Source organism: Cynocephalus volans, chromosome 18 (assembly GCF_027409185.1).
Source record: "Cynocephalus volans isolate mCynVol1 chromosome 18, mCynVol1.pri, whole genome shotgun sequence".
NCBI lineage: Eukaryota > Metazoa > Chordata > Mammalia > Dermoptera > Cynocephalidae > Cynocephalus > Cynocephalus volans.
Window position 1 is genome coordinate 8,703,404 of NC_084477.1, and position 14,144 is coordinate 8,717,547.

General features: G+C 36.3%; 1 protein-coding gene and 1 non-coding gene across 17 annotated transcripts in view; one reads left to right on the forward strand and one right to left on the reverse strand.

Moving 5' to 3' along the window:
- Positions 1 to 14,144, forward strand: part of CDC42BPA (CDC42 binding protein kinase alpha) — a 302,649-nt gene that overhangs the window by 164,085 nt on the left and 124,420 nt on the right. For all 16 annotated transcript variants that reach the window (XR_010022324.1, XM_063082833.1, XM_063082832.1 and 13 more), the window contains exons 10-11: positions 1,018 to 1,184; positions 9,769 to 9,891. Coding sequence is in view for 15 of the 16 variants with exons in the window: in XM_063082833.1 (XP_062938903.1) it covers positions 1,018 to 1,184; positions 9,769 to 9,891 (290 nt within the window). In the remaining variant the exon portion in view is untranslated. The remainder of the gene's footprint in view (positions 1 to 1,017; positions 1,185 to 9,768; positions 9,892 to 14,144) is intronic.
- Positions 121 to 194, reverse strand: TRNAV-GAC (transfer RNA valine (anticodon GAC)). Its single transcript has one exon. It is a non-coding gene; the product is annotated as a tRNA-Val (tRNA).

Consider the following 14,144-nt stretch of genomic DNA (forward strand, 5'->3'; position numbering starts at 1 on the left):
TTACTTCCCTCTTCAGGACCAGCTCCCCCACCCCTAGCTTCATTGTTCTTCATATCTTAGCTCCAAACCAAGGTTCTTACAAGGCCCTGCACAACTGGCTCACTTTTTATTTTTGGCAGCTGGCCAGTAGAGGGATTGAATCCTTGACCTTGGTGTTGTCAGCACCACGCTCTAACCAACTGAGCTAACTGGCCAGCCCCTATGAGTGGCTCATTTTTTATCTTTCTGATTTTATTTCCTGCTCCTCTTCTTCTTGCTCACTGCATTCTTTCCACATGGGCTTCTTTTCTGGCCCATGAACACACCAGACATGCTCTTGTCTCAGGGCTTTTGCACTTCTGTTCCATCTGCATGGAATATTCTTTTCCCCAATATTCCCTTCACTGGTCCCTTTACCTTTACTTGGCTTTTCTCACTTTCACAGTGACAGCTTTCCTTACCACTTTATCTAAATTTTTTATCGCCTCCTCCTCCATAGTTCATTTCTCCCTTTCCTGCTTTATGTTTTCTCTCTACTTGTGTATTTCTGTCTCTGTCACTCGAATATAATATGGACAAGGATTTTTGCTTGTTTTGTTCACTGCTGAATGTCCAGCACCTCAGATATTTATAATTAAATTGTATTGCATTAAAGAAAGCACTGCACTTCTGAATTTCAAATTCTGGTAAAGAGAACCATGGTTGGTGCTTTTGATAACTATTTCATTTATGTGGTCATATTTTTTAAGGTGCCACTAACCCTTCATCCAATGTCATTTTGCAATTTGTGGTTTTTTGGTTTTTTTTTTTAATTCAAGATAATTTGAGGGATTTAAGTTTTCTATTTTAAAAAATTATTCTAAAAAGTAGTTTATGGAGATTTTGTTTAAAAAAATGTTTTTTACAATCGTTCTGGGTGGCTAACTATAACTAGGTATTCAAATCCATGTTGTAAATGAACAATTTCAATAGATTACCTTTTTTCTTCAAACTTTTTCTTGCATCATTAATCCATGTTTTTTTCCCCCTTTTCTTCAGTGTTCTTTCTGATCGGAGCTGTTTAAGAGTTACAGCTGGTCCCGCCTCACTGGATCTTGATGTTAATGTTCAGAGGACTCTAGATAACAACTTAGCAACCGAAGCTTATGAAAGAAGAATTAAGCGCCTTGAACAGGAAAAACTTGAACTTAGTAGAAAACTTCAAGGTAAATATATTTTAAAGATAGTATTATTCCCTTTGGAGTTGGACTCACAGTGTTATGAACTGTTTATTACAAGTGGTTGTTTCATGAAATTATTTTATTAAGTGGTAAAAATCAAGTTGTAGAAATTTATGTGGAACCCAGAGTGATATCATTTACATAAAATCATGTAATTAACAGTATAAACAACAACAAGATAGCATTTATTTCCCATGGGTGCATATGTATATAAATGTGTGGGAATAAATATCTCATTGGGGGGAAATGGGACCTCTAGGAAAAAATGCTTATCCTAGTATAACACTTTAGTGACTTTTCAGATGACATTTGCTCAATCTTTGAGAGTTCTAATTCCTGTCATTCTGTCATTCTCTACTGCATTGCTCCTGTCGTAATACTTAGTGATGTAATAATGCCCATAGGTGAACCTTAGGATTCTGACTTAGTTTCTCAATTCTTCACCCTGATCTTATTCTCCACCATACCTCATCCACCCTGTCCCATGATAATAAGATATATCTTGAGATTATGATATCTGAAACCCTTTATTAATCTCAATTTCAAGCGAATCTTCCGTAATCTCCTGCTTGTAATTTTCTAGTGAACTCTCTCTGGGGTCTTAACGTCAATATTTTTTTAACTCTGTTGTTTACCTACAATTCCATCACCATTTCACTGTTCCTCTTATACTTTCCTTTCTCATTCTATGGTAAGTCATAATCTACTGTGAAGCTAGAGCTCGAGCTCACAGTCCCCTCACATGCCAGGCTGGGTCACCAGACCCCTCACATGCAGGTCCACAAGCTAGGTAATTGGGAAAGGTCCCAGGAGCTATTGGCAGATGACACGAGCTCAGTCCTTAGCAGTAGCAGCAGTGGCGACAGTGGCCTCTCGGGGCATCCCAGGGACACTGGCAGTAACAGCTTGCAGCAACAGCCTCCAGCAGCAGTCGCGGCATCCCCGTAGCCCCCCTGGGGGCATCCTGGGGGTGAGGGGGCCCTGTGGGTTAGAGCCACTCATCCTTTATACTTAAGTCCATAACCCAGGACACCTGGGTGCACATGCGTGATTACACTGGTCAATAGCCAAGGAACACCTGGGCACATGTGCATATTTACATCACATACTCAGCAAGATTCTGAACTCATCTGAGGGGCCCCTGACCATTTTCCTATATTTTCCCAACATCTACCTTTACATATATCCTCAAATCTCAAACAGTAGATTTGAGGGTGTATGTAAAGGTATGATTACGACTAAGTGTAAGTCAAAGTTTGCCAGACTCCTTTGGCAGAACATGAACCCTGATTAAATACAGCTTTGCCTCTGCACCTGTGTGGCATGCTGACTAATGCACTTCAAATTCATGAACACTAATCTCAGGTCAGCTCCAATGCTGCCCAGCAATCCTATTTTTTCCCCTCGCTTGTTTCTTTCTCTACTCTGTGTTGCAAAATCCAGTGATCATTTCTCAGTCCTCATCTTTTAACCTGTGAGCAGCATTTGACCCAATTGACCATTTTTTCCTTCTGATAACTTTCTTTTTTTGGCTTCTGGAGCACTTTACTCTCTTGGCTTTCTTTTTCTCATTAGCCAGTCCTTCTTAATCTCCTTTGCTGATTTCTCCTTAGCTCTTTAACTTTTGAAGCTAGAGTATTCCATACTGTCAGGCGCTCAGAAGTAAAACCTTACAGTCATCCTTAATCCCTGTCATTCTCTCAGCCCCCCTCCGATCTGATCAATCAGCAAATCAGTTCACCTCTGCTGTTACAGTAGATTCAGAATCTGATTATCACTCACCGTGGGCTCCTTCCCTGTGTCAAAGGGCAAAATGACAACAAATTTGGTATAAAGATCTCAATTGGCTTTATTTGCAGTTCTGGTTTTATAGGCAGAGAAGGGCTGAAGAAAGCAGAAACAAAGTGGATTGGTCATTCCAAAGTTACTTCTTTATAAGGGGAGGACAGGGGGACAGAGCAGTAGAAAAGTAATTGATTGGTTAACATCAGGTTACTTCAGGTTACCTTTTTTTGTAAAGTTTAAAGGAGAGGGAACTTCATCATCATCATCATCATCATTATTATTGAAACTGGGCTGTGTGGGAAATTAGGCTGTTATCTCTCTCTTCTGGTTTCTCAGAAGGTCAGATAACTTAGTTTTGGTTTGGTGATGTGGAATTTAGTATGAGTGACTCCATTTTAGTTTGGTCTGATCTGTTGGGGCCTAGTGAAGGAGCTTAGTCCCGAACAATGGCTTTCTATAATTTTTACTTAATACGTGTTTCAAACCACCATCGACTCTCACCTATATTTTCCCTGCTGTGTCTCTCCCCTCAGCCCCCTTCCACCCCACTTTCCTACAGTTTGTTTTCAACATAACAACCGAGTTTAAAAAAAAAAAAAGGCAGAAATCATAAAACAATTAGGATCCCTACACTGAGCCCCCCCCCAAAAACCCCCGACAAATCAGCATAACAGCTAAGTAATCCTATTAAAACACCATTTAGATCATTTTACTTCAGTGTCTTATCCCCACTCCCAGTGGCTTTCTGTCTCTCTCACATTAATAGCCAAACTGATTTCAGTGCCCTAAGGCCATGATCCAGCTTCTTATTACCTTTCTGACTTCATCTTCTACTGTTGTCCCTCTTGTTCTTTCTGTTCTAGCTGCCCTGGACTCCTTGCTGTTCCTTCCACAGGCCAGGCCAGGGGGGGCCAGACCCCACCTCAGGGCCTTTGCATTAGCTGTTGCCCTACCTCAAATGTTCTTTCTTTGATATCACGTGTCTCATTCCTTCCTTCTCTACTTGAACCGTGTCTCCACTTGAATGAGTACCTTCAGTGAGGCCTTTCCTGACCGTCGTATTTGCAGTTTAATCTCCCATCTGTCCCCAGTATTCATTATCCCCCTTGTCTGCTTTATTTTCTCCAAAATAAAGAATGTAACATACAACATATTTTACTTATACATTTTGTGAATGAAGGAATGTATGTAAATAATCAAGACCTTGTTAACTCCTGAGAGAAAAAGATCAAAGTTTTACAATCATAAAATTTTGCCATCATGCTTCTAGAGGGCCAGTAGATACCAGCTTCTGTAGACATCAATAGAACAGATTATTTTCTGTTTTCAGTAATTTGCTAAGATCTCTGCATGTGAATTACTTCCTCTTTGTGACCCAAGTTTTTTCTTTGTTTTTTATATGATGATATACATACAGTGAAGTGTACATACATTCTACTTTTAAGTGTAAGCCCAATAAATGTTTATACTTGTGTATGTGTATACTAAAGTAACCTCTACCCATATCAGTGTACAGAATGTTTTCAGCTTAGCATAAAGTCCCTTCCTGTCCCTTTCCAGTTTGTAACTTACCACACTGAAGTGAACACTATCCTAATTTCTTTCACCATTAATTTTTACCTGTTTTTAAATTTCATATTAATGGTATATGGTATGTTCTCTTTTGTGTCTGACTTCTTTGACTCAACATGTTGTTTTTGAAATTCATTCATGTTTTGTTCGTGTAAATACCAAAAGGTTATTTATCCAATCTGTTGTTGGTGAACATTTGGGTTATTTCTAGATATTGATTATTACGAGGAAAGCTCCTGTGAATATTCTTACACATTTCTTTTGGTGGTCATATATACTTATTTCTCTTGGATGTATACCTAGGAGTAGAATTTCTAGGTCATAGGATAGAGTATTTTCAGCTTTAGTAGATATTGTCAACAAGTTTTCCAAAGTGATAGTATCAATATATAATTTCACTAATAATATGTAAGTTCCACTTGCTTTAACACCCCCTGGAACTTGACATTGTCAGCTTGTTTTTACTGGTATCTATTCTGGTGAGTGTGTAGTGGTGTCTTGCTGTGATTTTAATTTGCATTTTCCTGATAAGTATCTTTTAAAATATATTTGCTATCCATTTGGATATTCAGTCTTTAGAAGTCTCTGTTCAAGGTTCTCACCCATTTTTCTATTAGGTCTTTATATGTCTTTTTCTTAATAATTTTATTTTACCACTTAATAGACAGTATAAAAATCTCAAGTTTCTTATATGATTGTTGTTATATATTTTACTTTTATCTATGTTATAAATCTTTCAATATATTTTTTATTGTTGCTTGACACATTACCCATTAATTTTTAAATATCTTTTTAATTACCCACAAATCTACTCTTCTGGTGGTTTTTATTTCTTCCTAGTAATCCATGTTTCCATCTGGAATCATTTTTCTTCAGCCTGAAAAAATTCCTTTAGTATTTCTTGTGACACAATCTCTAAGATTTTGTCTGTCTAATGATGTCTTTAGTTTTGCATTCATTTATGAAAGATTTTTTTGTTGGGTTAAAATTCTAGCTTGGCAGTTTTGTCTTTCAGTGCTCTTCAATTGCTGTTCCATTGTTTTTTTCTAACCTCCGTTATTTTTCTTGAGAAGCCAGCTGTTAATCTTCATCTCTTGAATGTAACATATGTTTCCCCCCCTCTGGCTACGTTTAAGATCTTATTCTTAACTTAATTTTCAAACAGGTGCCTATGATGTGCCTAGGTGCAACTTTCTTTATATTAATATAAAATCCTGTTTGGGATTCACTGAGCTTATACAATCTTAATTGTTTTTTCTCAGTTTTAGAAAATTCTAAGTCATAATCTCTGTAGCTATTTCTTTTGCCCCATTCACTCTCTCCTTTCCTTCTGGGACTTCGATTGCACATATGTTAGACTGTATACCACATTTCCTTAATGCTCTGTTCTGTTCCTTCCATTTTTCCCATTGAAATATTCTATTAGTAGGAGATTTCATTCTGACTTTTTAGAAGGTCCCCATGCAGTCCCCAGGTTTAAAGAACATGCAATGGGTATAAGAGCACCATAATTTTAGGGACTGCGTGATTTCCAAATGCTTGTACCAGCCCAACACATCGTCCAGAAGCTTTGATGGTTTTTCTTTCCAGCGTAATATCCCTTAGTTCAGGCTGTGCTGGAGCCTAAATTCATTCACAGAAATGGACAAGGTTTCCAGGTAAGAAGCCGTTGTAACAGCCCTTTCACCTCAGAATGGCTTCCCCTCTGGTTTATTTTACTTAGTTCTGTTTGCTTTCTGAGGTCCATGATGTTATTTAAAAGTAGAATCTTTCGAATTACATAGTGTGTTTTTACTTTTTACAGCTGGAACAGTAGAACAATGACCTGTTGCTTTCTACTCTATCCTATTACAAATGGCAAATTCCTATGTTCCAGGGTTTTGTTGTTTTTGATGTTTTGAATTCTTCAGTTTGTTTTTAGGGAGTATTGTTATATGTGATTGGTATCATTTGCACAAAGCAAACTCAACAAAAATGTAAGATTGTTACCTTTTGGCCTTAATACCTGTATCATAGCAATGGCTATTAACTGACATTGAAGCTGATTCTTTCATTTATCAGCTATTTATTGAGCACCAGTGAGCCAGAAACTGTTCTGCATGTGACTGGGGGTATAACAATGAGTAGATAAAGACAGAAGTATCTGCTCTCGTGATGTTTACATTTTGCTTTGAGGAGACAGGTAATAAACTAGAAAGTATGGTCATCAGCTAAGAGTAAGGAAGTTAGAGGAGACATTAGATTTTTGACAAGAAAAAGAAAAGATGTGAAATGGTCCATTTACAGAAGAGAGTAAATGGACTAGGGAAATATTTTAGGGTTGTCAGGCATTACCAAGCTATTAAAGGTTAGTAATCATGAATTTTAAATGACTATAGATTTTCTTCAGCCACTTTCAGCTAATTGGATGAAACCACAGAGTAGGATTTAGCCAGGTTTGGGGCCTTCTAGGCTAAGTACAGTGGAGGAGAGAAGGGCAAAGAAATCGAAGGTGTATGCAAAGCAGTGATGGACCAAGGAATCTAATCTGGGTAAGTAGGAAAGCAAAGGGAAAAGACTGGGAAGTGTTAGGAACAGTGGATTGGCACTCCCAGTGGTAATAAAGAATTATTGAAGTGATCCCTAGAGTATGTAAAGTGTAAGGATAAGAGGTATGATTTTTGGAGGCTGTGTAGTTATTAATAATGACAGTTCGTTAGTAGAATTTCTCAGTTAGGTGAACTACAAGCATTTGGGGCAGAGTAATTCTTTCACGTCAGAGACAGTTTCCATTCTGTGTGTGGAGCATTCTCGGTCCCCAGAAGCTAAATGTCTATAGCAATCTCCTAGCACTGTATCACAACATTCCCCACCCCACCCCGCACTCCCTTCACATTAGGTGGTGATATCACCTGTAGTTGAGAATCACTAGTCTAGGGTATGACCTAATTAATTCTGTGGTTGTGCTAGAGCAAAATCTTGTCACCTAGATTGTTTTGGGCTGCAAGTATGAAAATTCTTAAATAATATGGATTTATTTTTCCACTTAAGAAATCAGAGGTGGATGGTTTCAATGATGATTTTGGGGTTACTGTTACTGTATTATTTTCTTGACTTTCAAAAGAAAAAGAAAGAAAAAAGAAGATTCTTTTCCTTTCATGCATCTCTTATTTAATGGGAGATTAAAACCTCTACCAGAATCCCCCCTAGTGGACTTCTTCTCAAGGTGCTAACTACATTAGTATACCTAATTGTTGCCCAGTACTGACAATATAGAATGGAATTACCATGATTAATTTAGACCAACCACAATTTTGACTGGGCCCAACTTGCCTGTGCACAGTGGAACCTGATACAGTGGATTTGGTTCACAAGGAGAACCAAAGAGGAAGAGACAGAGAAGAATAGCTATTGGGTAAAAAGCACGGGTGTTCGCCATAGGGATTTGTGTGCCTGAGAAGCCAGTCTCTTGATGTTAAAGTCACTAAGAATAATAAAAGGAGTTGTAATGGAAAGAAGGGCAGAAAACAATGTGTAAAATCCTTATTCAAGAAGAGAATAAGATAGGGAAGACAAGTGGATAATGACAATAAACAGGAAATGGGAGTTGCAACAGATCTAAGAGTGTTAGGGAGGAGAGAGGTGGCAACAAAGAGTGAGGGTACCTCCCCCACTTCAGTATCCTGCAGTAGGTGGGTGGGCTATAGGAGGAAAAATATTTCCTGTTAATGTCCATTGGGTGTTTTTTATATCTCCCCATTTTCTACTCCCAACTTAGATGTCTTTAAAAACAATAGAAATAATGGATGTTCTTATTTTTGGGGAGTGGGATGCAGCTGGCTTGTAGGGGGATCTGAGCCTGTGACCTTGGTTTTACCAGAACCATGCTTTCCCAAGTGAGCAAGCCGGCCAGCTCCTTGAATGTTCTTTTAAAAATAATCATACAAAAAGGACCAATTTCTAGCATGTTATGAACCCAATGAAAAGAAATGTGTAAGAAATACTTAATTGGATGTAGAAGATGCACAATATACATCTTATATCTTAAATTCAAATTAGTATATATTTGTTGAAGTACAAAGCGGTCAGTAATGATTTGTGCAAACTCACAAAGAATGCTGGTAAGGGAGAGTTACTATTTGGGAAACCCTGCCATAAATAGCAGAATAGCTGTTGTAGAGCAAAGGGTGCTTTTGTTTCTAAATAAAACGGTTTTAAAGTTTTCTTTTTTCCATGTCTTTTGATGTTATCTGGGAATAAGCCTCAGTGTAGTTAATGTTTCATTAATACCTTGCATCTCCTGGTCAGAACTTCAAGATAAATTAATACTTTTTATTTTAACTAAATTGATGAACCAAAGTCACTATATATGGGCCTTAATTTTCATACATAAAATTTGGAAGTCTAGCACTTCTATGTGTTATAGATTAACATATCTAAACCTCCCTTCATAACATCAGATTCACTTCTTTATGCATCATATGACAGATGATGTTTTAAATTTATTACATGGTAATACTCCCTGCTAAGACAAAAAGGGGTTGAATAGTTGATTCATTGGCAGAGTACACCAACAGTATTTAAAATAAAAAATCTCACATATAAGAAGCTAGATTCTTTCTTCCATATATACTATAATTTTAAAGACATGGGAAATGGGATTTTTATGACTTAATTTTAATGTGCTTACATGCTTTATGTCAATTGTTAGATGTTTTGGTCTGAAGAATTAAATAAGGATTTCCCTATAGATAAATATACTACTGTAACAGAAATACCTGAAACTGGGTAATTTGTAAAGAAACACTATTTATTGCTTACAGTTTTGAAGACTGAGAAGTACAAAGTCCAGAGAACACATCTGGTCAGGGCCTTGTTTGATGGTGGCTAATGCAGGGTATCACATGGCGAGAATGGCTGAGCAAGAGAGGGATTAACCCCCTCAGCTGCATTCATTTTAGAGCCATCAGAACTACTCCCTTAACTCCCATTAACTCCCATTAAACCATCAGTGGGTTATTCTATTCACAGGGGCATGGTCCTCACAATCTAATCACCTCTTCAAAGACTCACCTTTCAATCACCATAGTAGCGTTTACCACCCTCTTAACAGTTGCATTAAGCTTCAGTGAGTTTTGGGAGAACATTCAATCCATGGCACTGTTACTTTACACTAATTTTAAAAACGCAGAGTATGGCAATATTTTTCATTCTTCTATTTTTTTTTTTAAAGAGTCAACACAGACTGTCCAAGCTCTTCAGTATTCAACTGTTGATGGTCCACTAACAGCAAGCAAAGATTTAGAAATAAAAAACTTAAAGGAAGAAATTGAAAGACTAAGGGAACAAGTAACAGGTAAATTTCTGTGATTCACTGTTAATTCTGTTTAGCAGATTTTAAAATATGGTTTAACAACATACAAAACATCTATTGAGTACCTGTCTGTTATGTGGTGTGAGTTTTATGCCAGTGAGGAAAAGGCAAATAAGAATGGGTTCTGCTCTCAAGGAGCTCATGGTTTTATCTGGGAAACAGATAAACAAATGCTTGTTGCAATTGTGACAAGGCTATGAGAAAAAGTAAACCGAGGTACATGGAGAGTACATAAGAGAAGCACTTAACTCACACTTAAGTGAACAAGGATGACTTTTTTGGAAGACCTGTTAGTTCTGAATATTGAGTTGGAATTTGTCTGGCAACGTATATATATGAGTAGGGGAAAAGATGTTAGGAATGAATAAGAAGGGCACTGTAGACAAGGGAATTGCATGTACACAGGCATCAAGGCTTGTGAAAATGTATCTTCATTGTAACAATTCATTTTTCAGTGTGTTGCTGAGATTAATTAAAATGAGTCATGAATTGATATGCTTATTGTATTCATTCATTCCATTTATTTATGAAATATATATACTGAACACCAACTATGTACCAGCTGTTGTTTTAGGCTCTTGGGATGCAATACTAAACAAAACAGACAAAAATCCTTGCCCTTACCTGGGTAGGAGGTAGACGACTGATAAACACCAGTAAATACATGTATACAACTTTGTAAATGGTACCATATTTTAGAAGATGATGAGTGCTGAAAAATAGAGTACAATGAGAGTGAATCAGATATTCAAGATGAAGAGTTTTGTCATTTTAAGTAGGGTGGCCCAGGTGTAGGCCTGATTGAGAAGGTGGCATGTTAGCAAAAACTTGAAGGTAAGGGAAATATATGTTCCAGATAGAAGGACCAGCCAGTGCAAAGGCCCTGAAGTCAGAATGTGCTTCATGTGTTCACATAAAACACAGAGGACAGCATGGCTGGAGCAGAATGACCAAGCAGGGAGAATAGAATGAAGTTGAGGTTAGAGAAGTAAAGGGGTGGAAGGGGCTTGTTGCCTGATCAGTAGAGTCTTATTCATTGTTATACGGTCTTTGGTTTTTACTCTGAATGAACTGGGAACATTTTGTGAGGTTTAGAGGCACCACGTGATCTGAGTAAGTAGAGGGATAGAGAGAAGGTATGATTTTATCTAAAATGGTTAGGCCTCTCCAGAAGTACAATTTTAGACAAAAAATAAGTGAAGGAAAAGAAAAAATCTGATATAGGGTCTTTTATAAAAAGGACATGAATACTTTGTTTGTATTAAAAACGTATGGAGATCTTAAATTTGAACATAATTTATGAATGCTGTTCTTTTTTTTAAGTGGATTGCTTCCTAAGAAATGTCTCTATCAAATTTCTATAACTTTATCTTTCTAAAAATAAATTAGATGAGGGACATATAAGTAGAATCATTTATTTTGCTTTGGCACCAACAATAAAACATTAAGAGTGGCACTTAAAGTCTATGTTAAAGTTGTATGACACTGAAAAAGCACTGGAACACAAGACCAGCTAGGATACTTGATGATTTATCTACAAAGAGGAAATATGGATTTGGAAAACTATTCATTAGTCTATCTCAGATCTACATTTTCTTACATTAGAATGTGGCTTTGAATGACAGTAGCTTTTGAAAGCTTGTTTATTAATTTGAAAACTGCAGTGAAGTAGATGGGATAGATGTAAAACATTCAAGTCAACAATCTAATACTGTATATCTGTGGTTCACCAAAACAGTGTGAGCTTCCTTGTTGGCTCCACGTATTAGCCAATTTTTAAAATCCTAACACACTTTCCTGTCATTTACAATACTGTTCTGAGAATAAACCAAAGGAAAACCTGTGTTGATGTCTAAGCCATTTTTTTGAGCATTTGCAAATGGTATTGTATTTTAAATTTTGGTGTCCATGTATTCATTGCTAATATATAGAAATACAATTATTTTTGCATTTATTTTGTATTCTGTGACATTGCTGAACTCAGTTCTAGGATTTTTTTTTTTTTTTTAAATATATTCCTTGGGATTTTTTTATATTGACAGTCATGTAATCTGCAAATAGGAGCAGTTTTATTTATCCTTTTCTGATCTGTGTGCTTTTTATTTCCTTTTCTTGCCTTATAGCACTGGCTAGAAATTGCAGTGCTATTTTTAAGAAGAGTGGACAGAGGACATTCTAGCTTCTCAGTTTTAGGGAGAAAATGTTGAGTCTTTTATCATTAAGTGTAATATTATCTGTAGGTTTTTTATAGATGCTCTTTATCAAGTTAGCAGTTCCCCTCTGTTCTTAGATTTCTAAGGGTTTTTATCATGAGTGTTGTATTTTGTCAAATCCCTTTTCTGTGTTGATTGATATGAACATGTGGTTTTTTCTTTTAATTAATCTGTTACTATGGTGGATTACATTGGTTGATTTTCAAATACTGAACCAGGCTTACATCCCTGGGATAAACCTCATTTAGTCATTGTGTGTAATTATTTTTATACATTGCTGAATTCTCTTCCTAATATTTTGTTAAGAATTTTTGCACCTCTGTACATCAAGGATATTGGTCTTTTGTTCTCTCTCACTCTCTCATTCTCTCTCTCTCTCTCCCTTTCCCTCCCTCCCTCCCTCCTTCCTTCCTTCCTTCCGTCCGTCTGTCTGTCCTTCTTTTTGTAGTGCCTTTGTCTAGTTTTTGTGTCAGGGAAGTATTACCTTCATAAAATGAATAGGGAAGTCTTCCCTCCTGTTCTCTCTTATTCAAGAGATTGTGCAGAAAAGGTGCTCATTCTTCCTTAAACATTTTATAGAACTCTCCTTTAAAACCGTTGGGGCTTGGAAATTTCTTTTGTGATAGTTTTCCAATTACAAACTCAGTTTTCTTATAATAGTTATATGGCTAGTCAAAAATATCTATGTCATAGAGGGTGAGTTGTGGTAGTTTATGATTTTTGAAGACTTAGCCCATTTGGTCTTAAGTTGTCAAAGTTATGTGTGTAGAGTTGTTCATAGTATTCCCTTAGTATTCACAGTTTACTATTGTTATTTTGATGCCTGCAGGGTTGTAGGGATACCCTCTGTTTAATTCCTGACATTGATGAGTTCTGTCTCTCTGTCTCTGTCAACTTTATTGGTCTTTTCAAAGACCCAGCTTTTTGCTTCATTGATTTTTATGTTTTTCATTTCGTTGATTTTTGCTTGTCTTTCCTTCTTTGTGCTTACTTTGAATTTATTTTATGCTTTTCTATGTCCTTTAGATAGGAGCTTAGATTATTGGTTGGAGACTTTTCCTTTTTTCAGTTTATGCCTTTAGTGCTATAAATTTCACTCCTGGTAGTGTTTTGCTCTTCCCCACAAACTTCAATATATGTTTTATTTTCATTTTCATTCAGCTAAATTTTTTTTTTTTTTTAAACTCTCATTTAAGATTTCCTCTTTGACTCATGGATTATTTAGAAGTGTGTTGTTTAGTTTCCAAGTTTTTGAAGCATTTTCTGTTATCTTTCTTTCTGTGACCAATTTCTACTTTGATTCTATTGTGATTGTAGAACACCCTGTGTATGATTTCACTTCTTTTGAATTTGTCAAGGTTTCTTTTATGTCCAGATATGGCCTATGTTGGTATATGTTCCATGAGCTATTGAAAAGAGTAGTCTGCTATTTTGGGGTGGACTGTTTTATAAATGTCAGTTAGATCCTGTTGGTTGATGATGCTCTTAAAGTTTTCTGTATTCTTGCTCCTTTTCTGTCTACTTTTTCTATCCATTGTTGAGAGAGGTGTGTTGAAGTCTCTAATTATAATCACAAGTTTTTCTGTTTCATATTTTACAGCTCTGTTGTTTGATGCATATATGTTTGGGGTTACTATGTCTATTTGGTGGATTGACCCCTTTATCATTATTCAGTGCCCTTCTCTTTACAAATTTTGTTTTTGTGGAGTCTACTTTATCTGATATTAATATAGCTACTCCTACTTTTTTTGATTATTGTTTCAATGATGTATCTTTTTCCATTATTTTATTACTTTTGACCTTTCTAAATTATTTTTATTTGAAGTTAGTTTCTTCTAGGCAGTATATAGTTGGGTCATGTCTTTTATCTTTTCTTTCTTTCTTAAAAGTTTACTGTAATTTATTAAACTTTACATTTTGCCATCTTTTGCCATTAATTTAGGTTGAAAGTCTTTTTTGGTTTGTTTTAAATAGTCCTTGCAGTTTATACATTTTAGTGTTCAGCTTTTGGAAATTATTTTT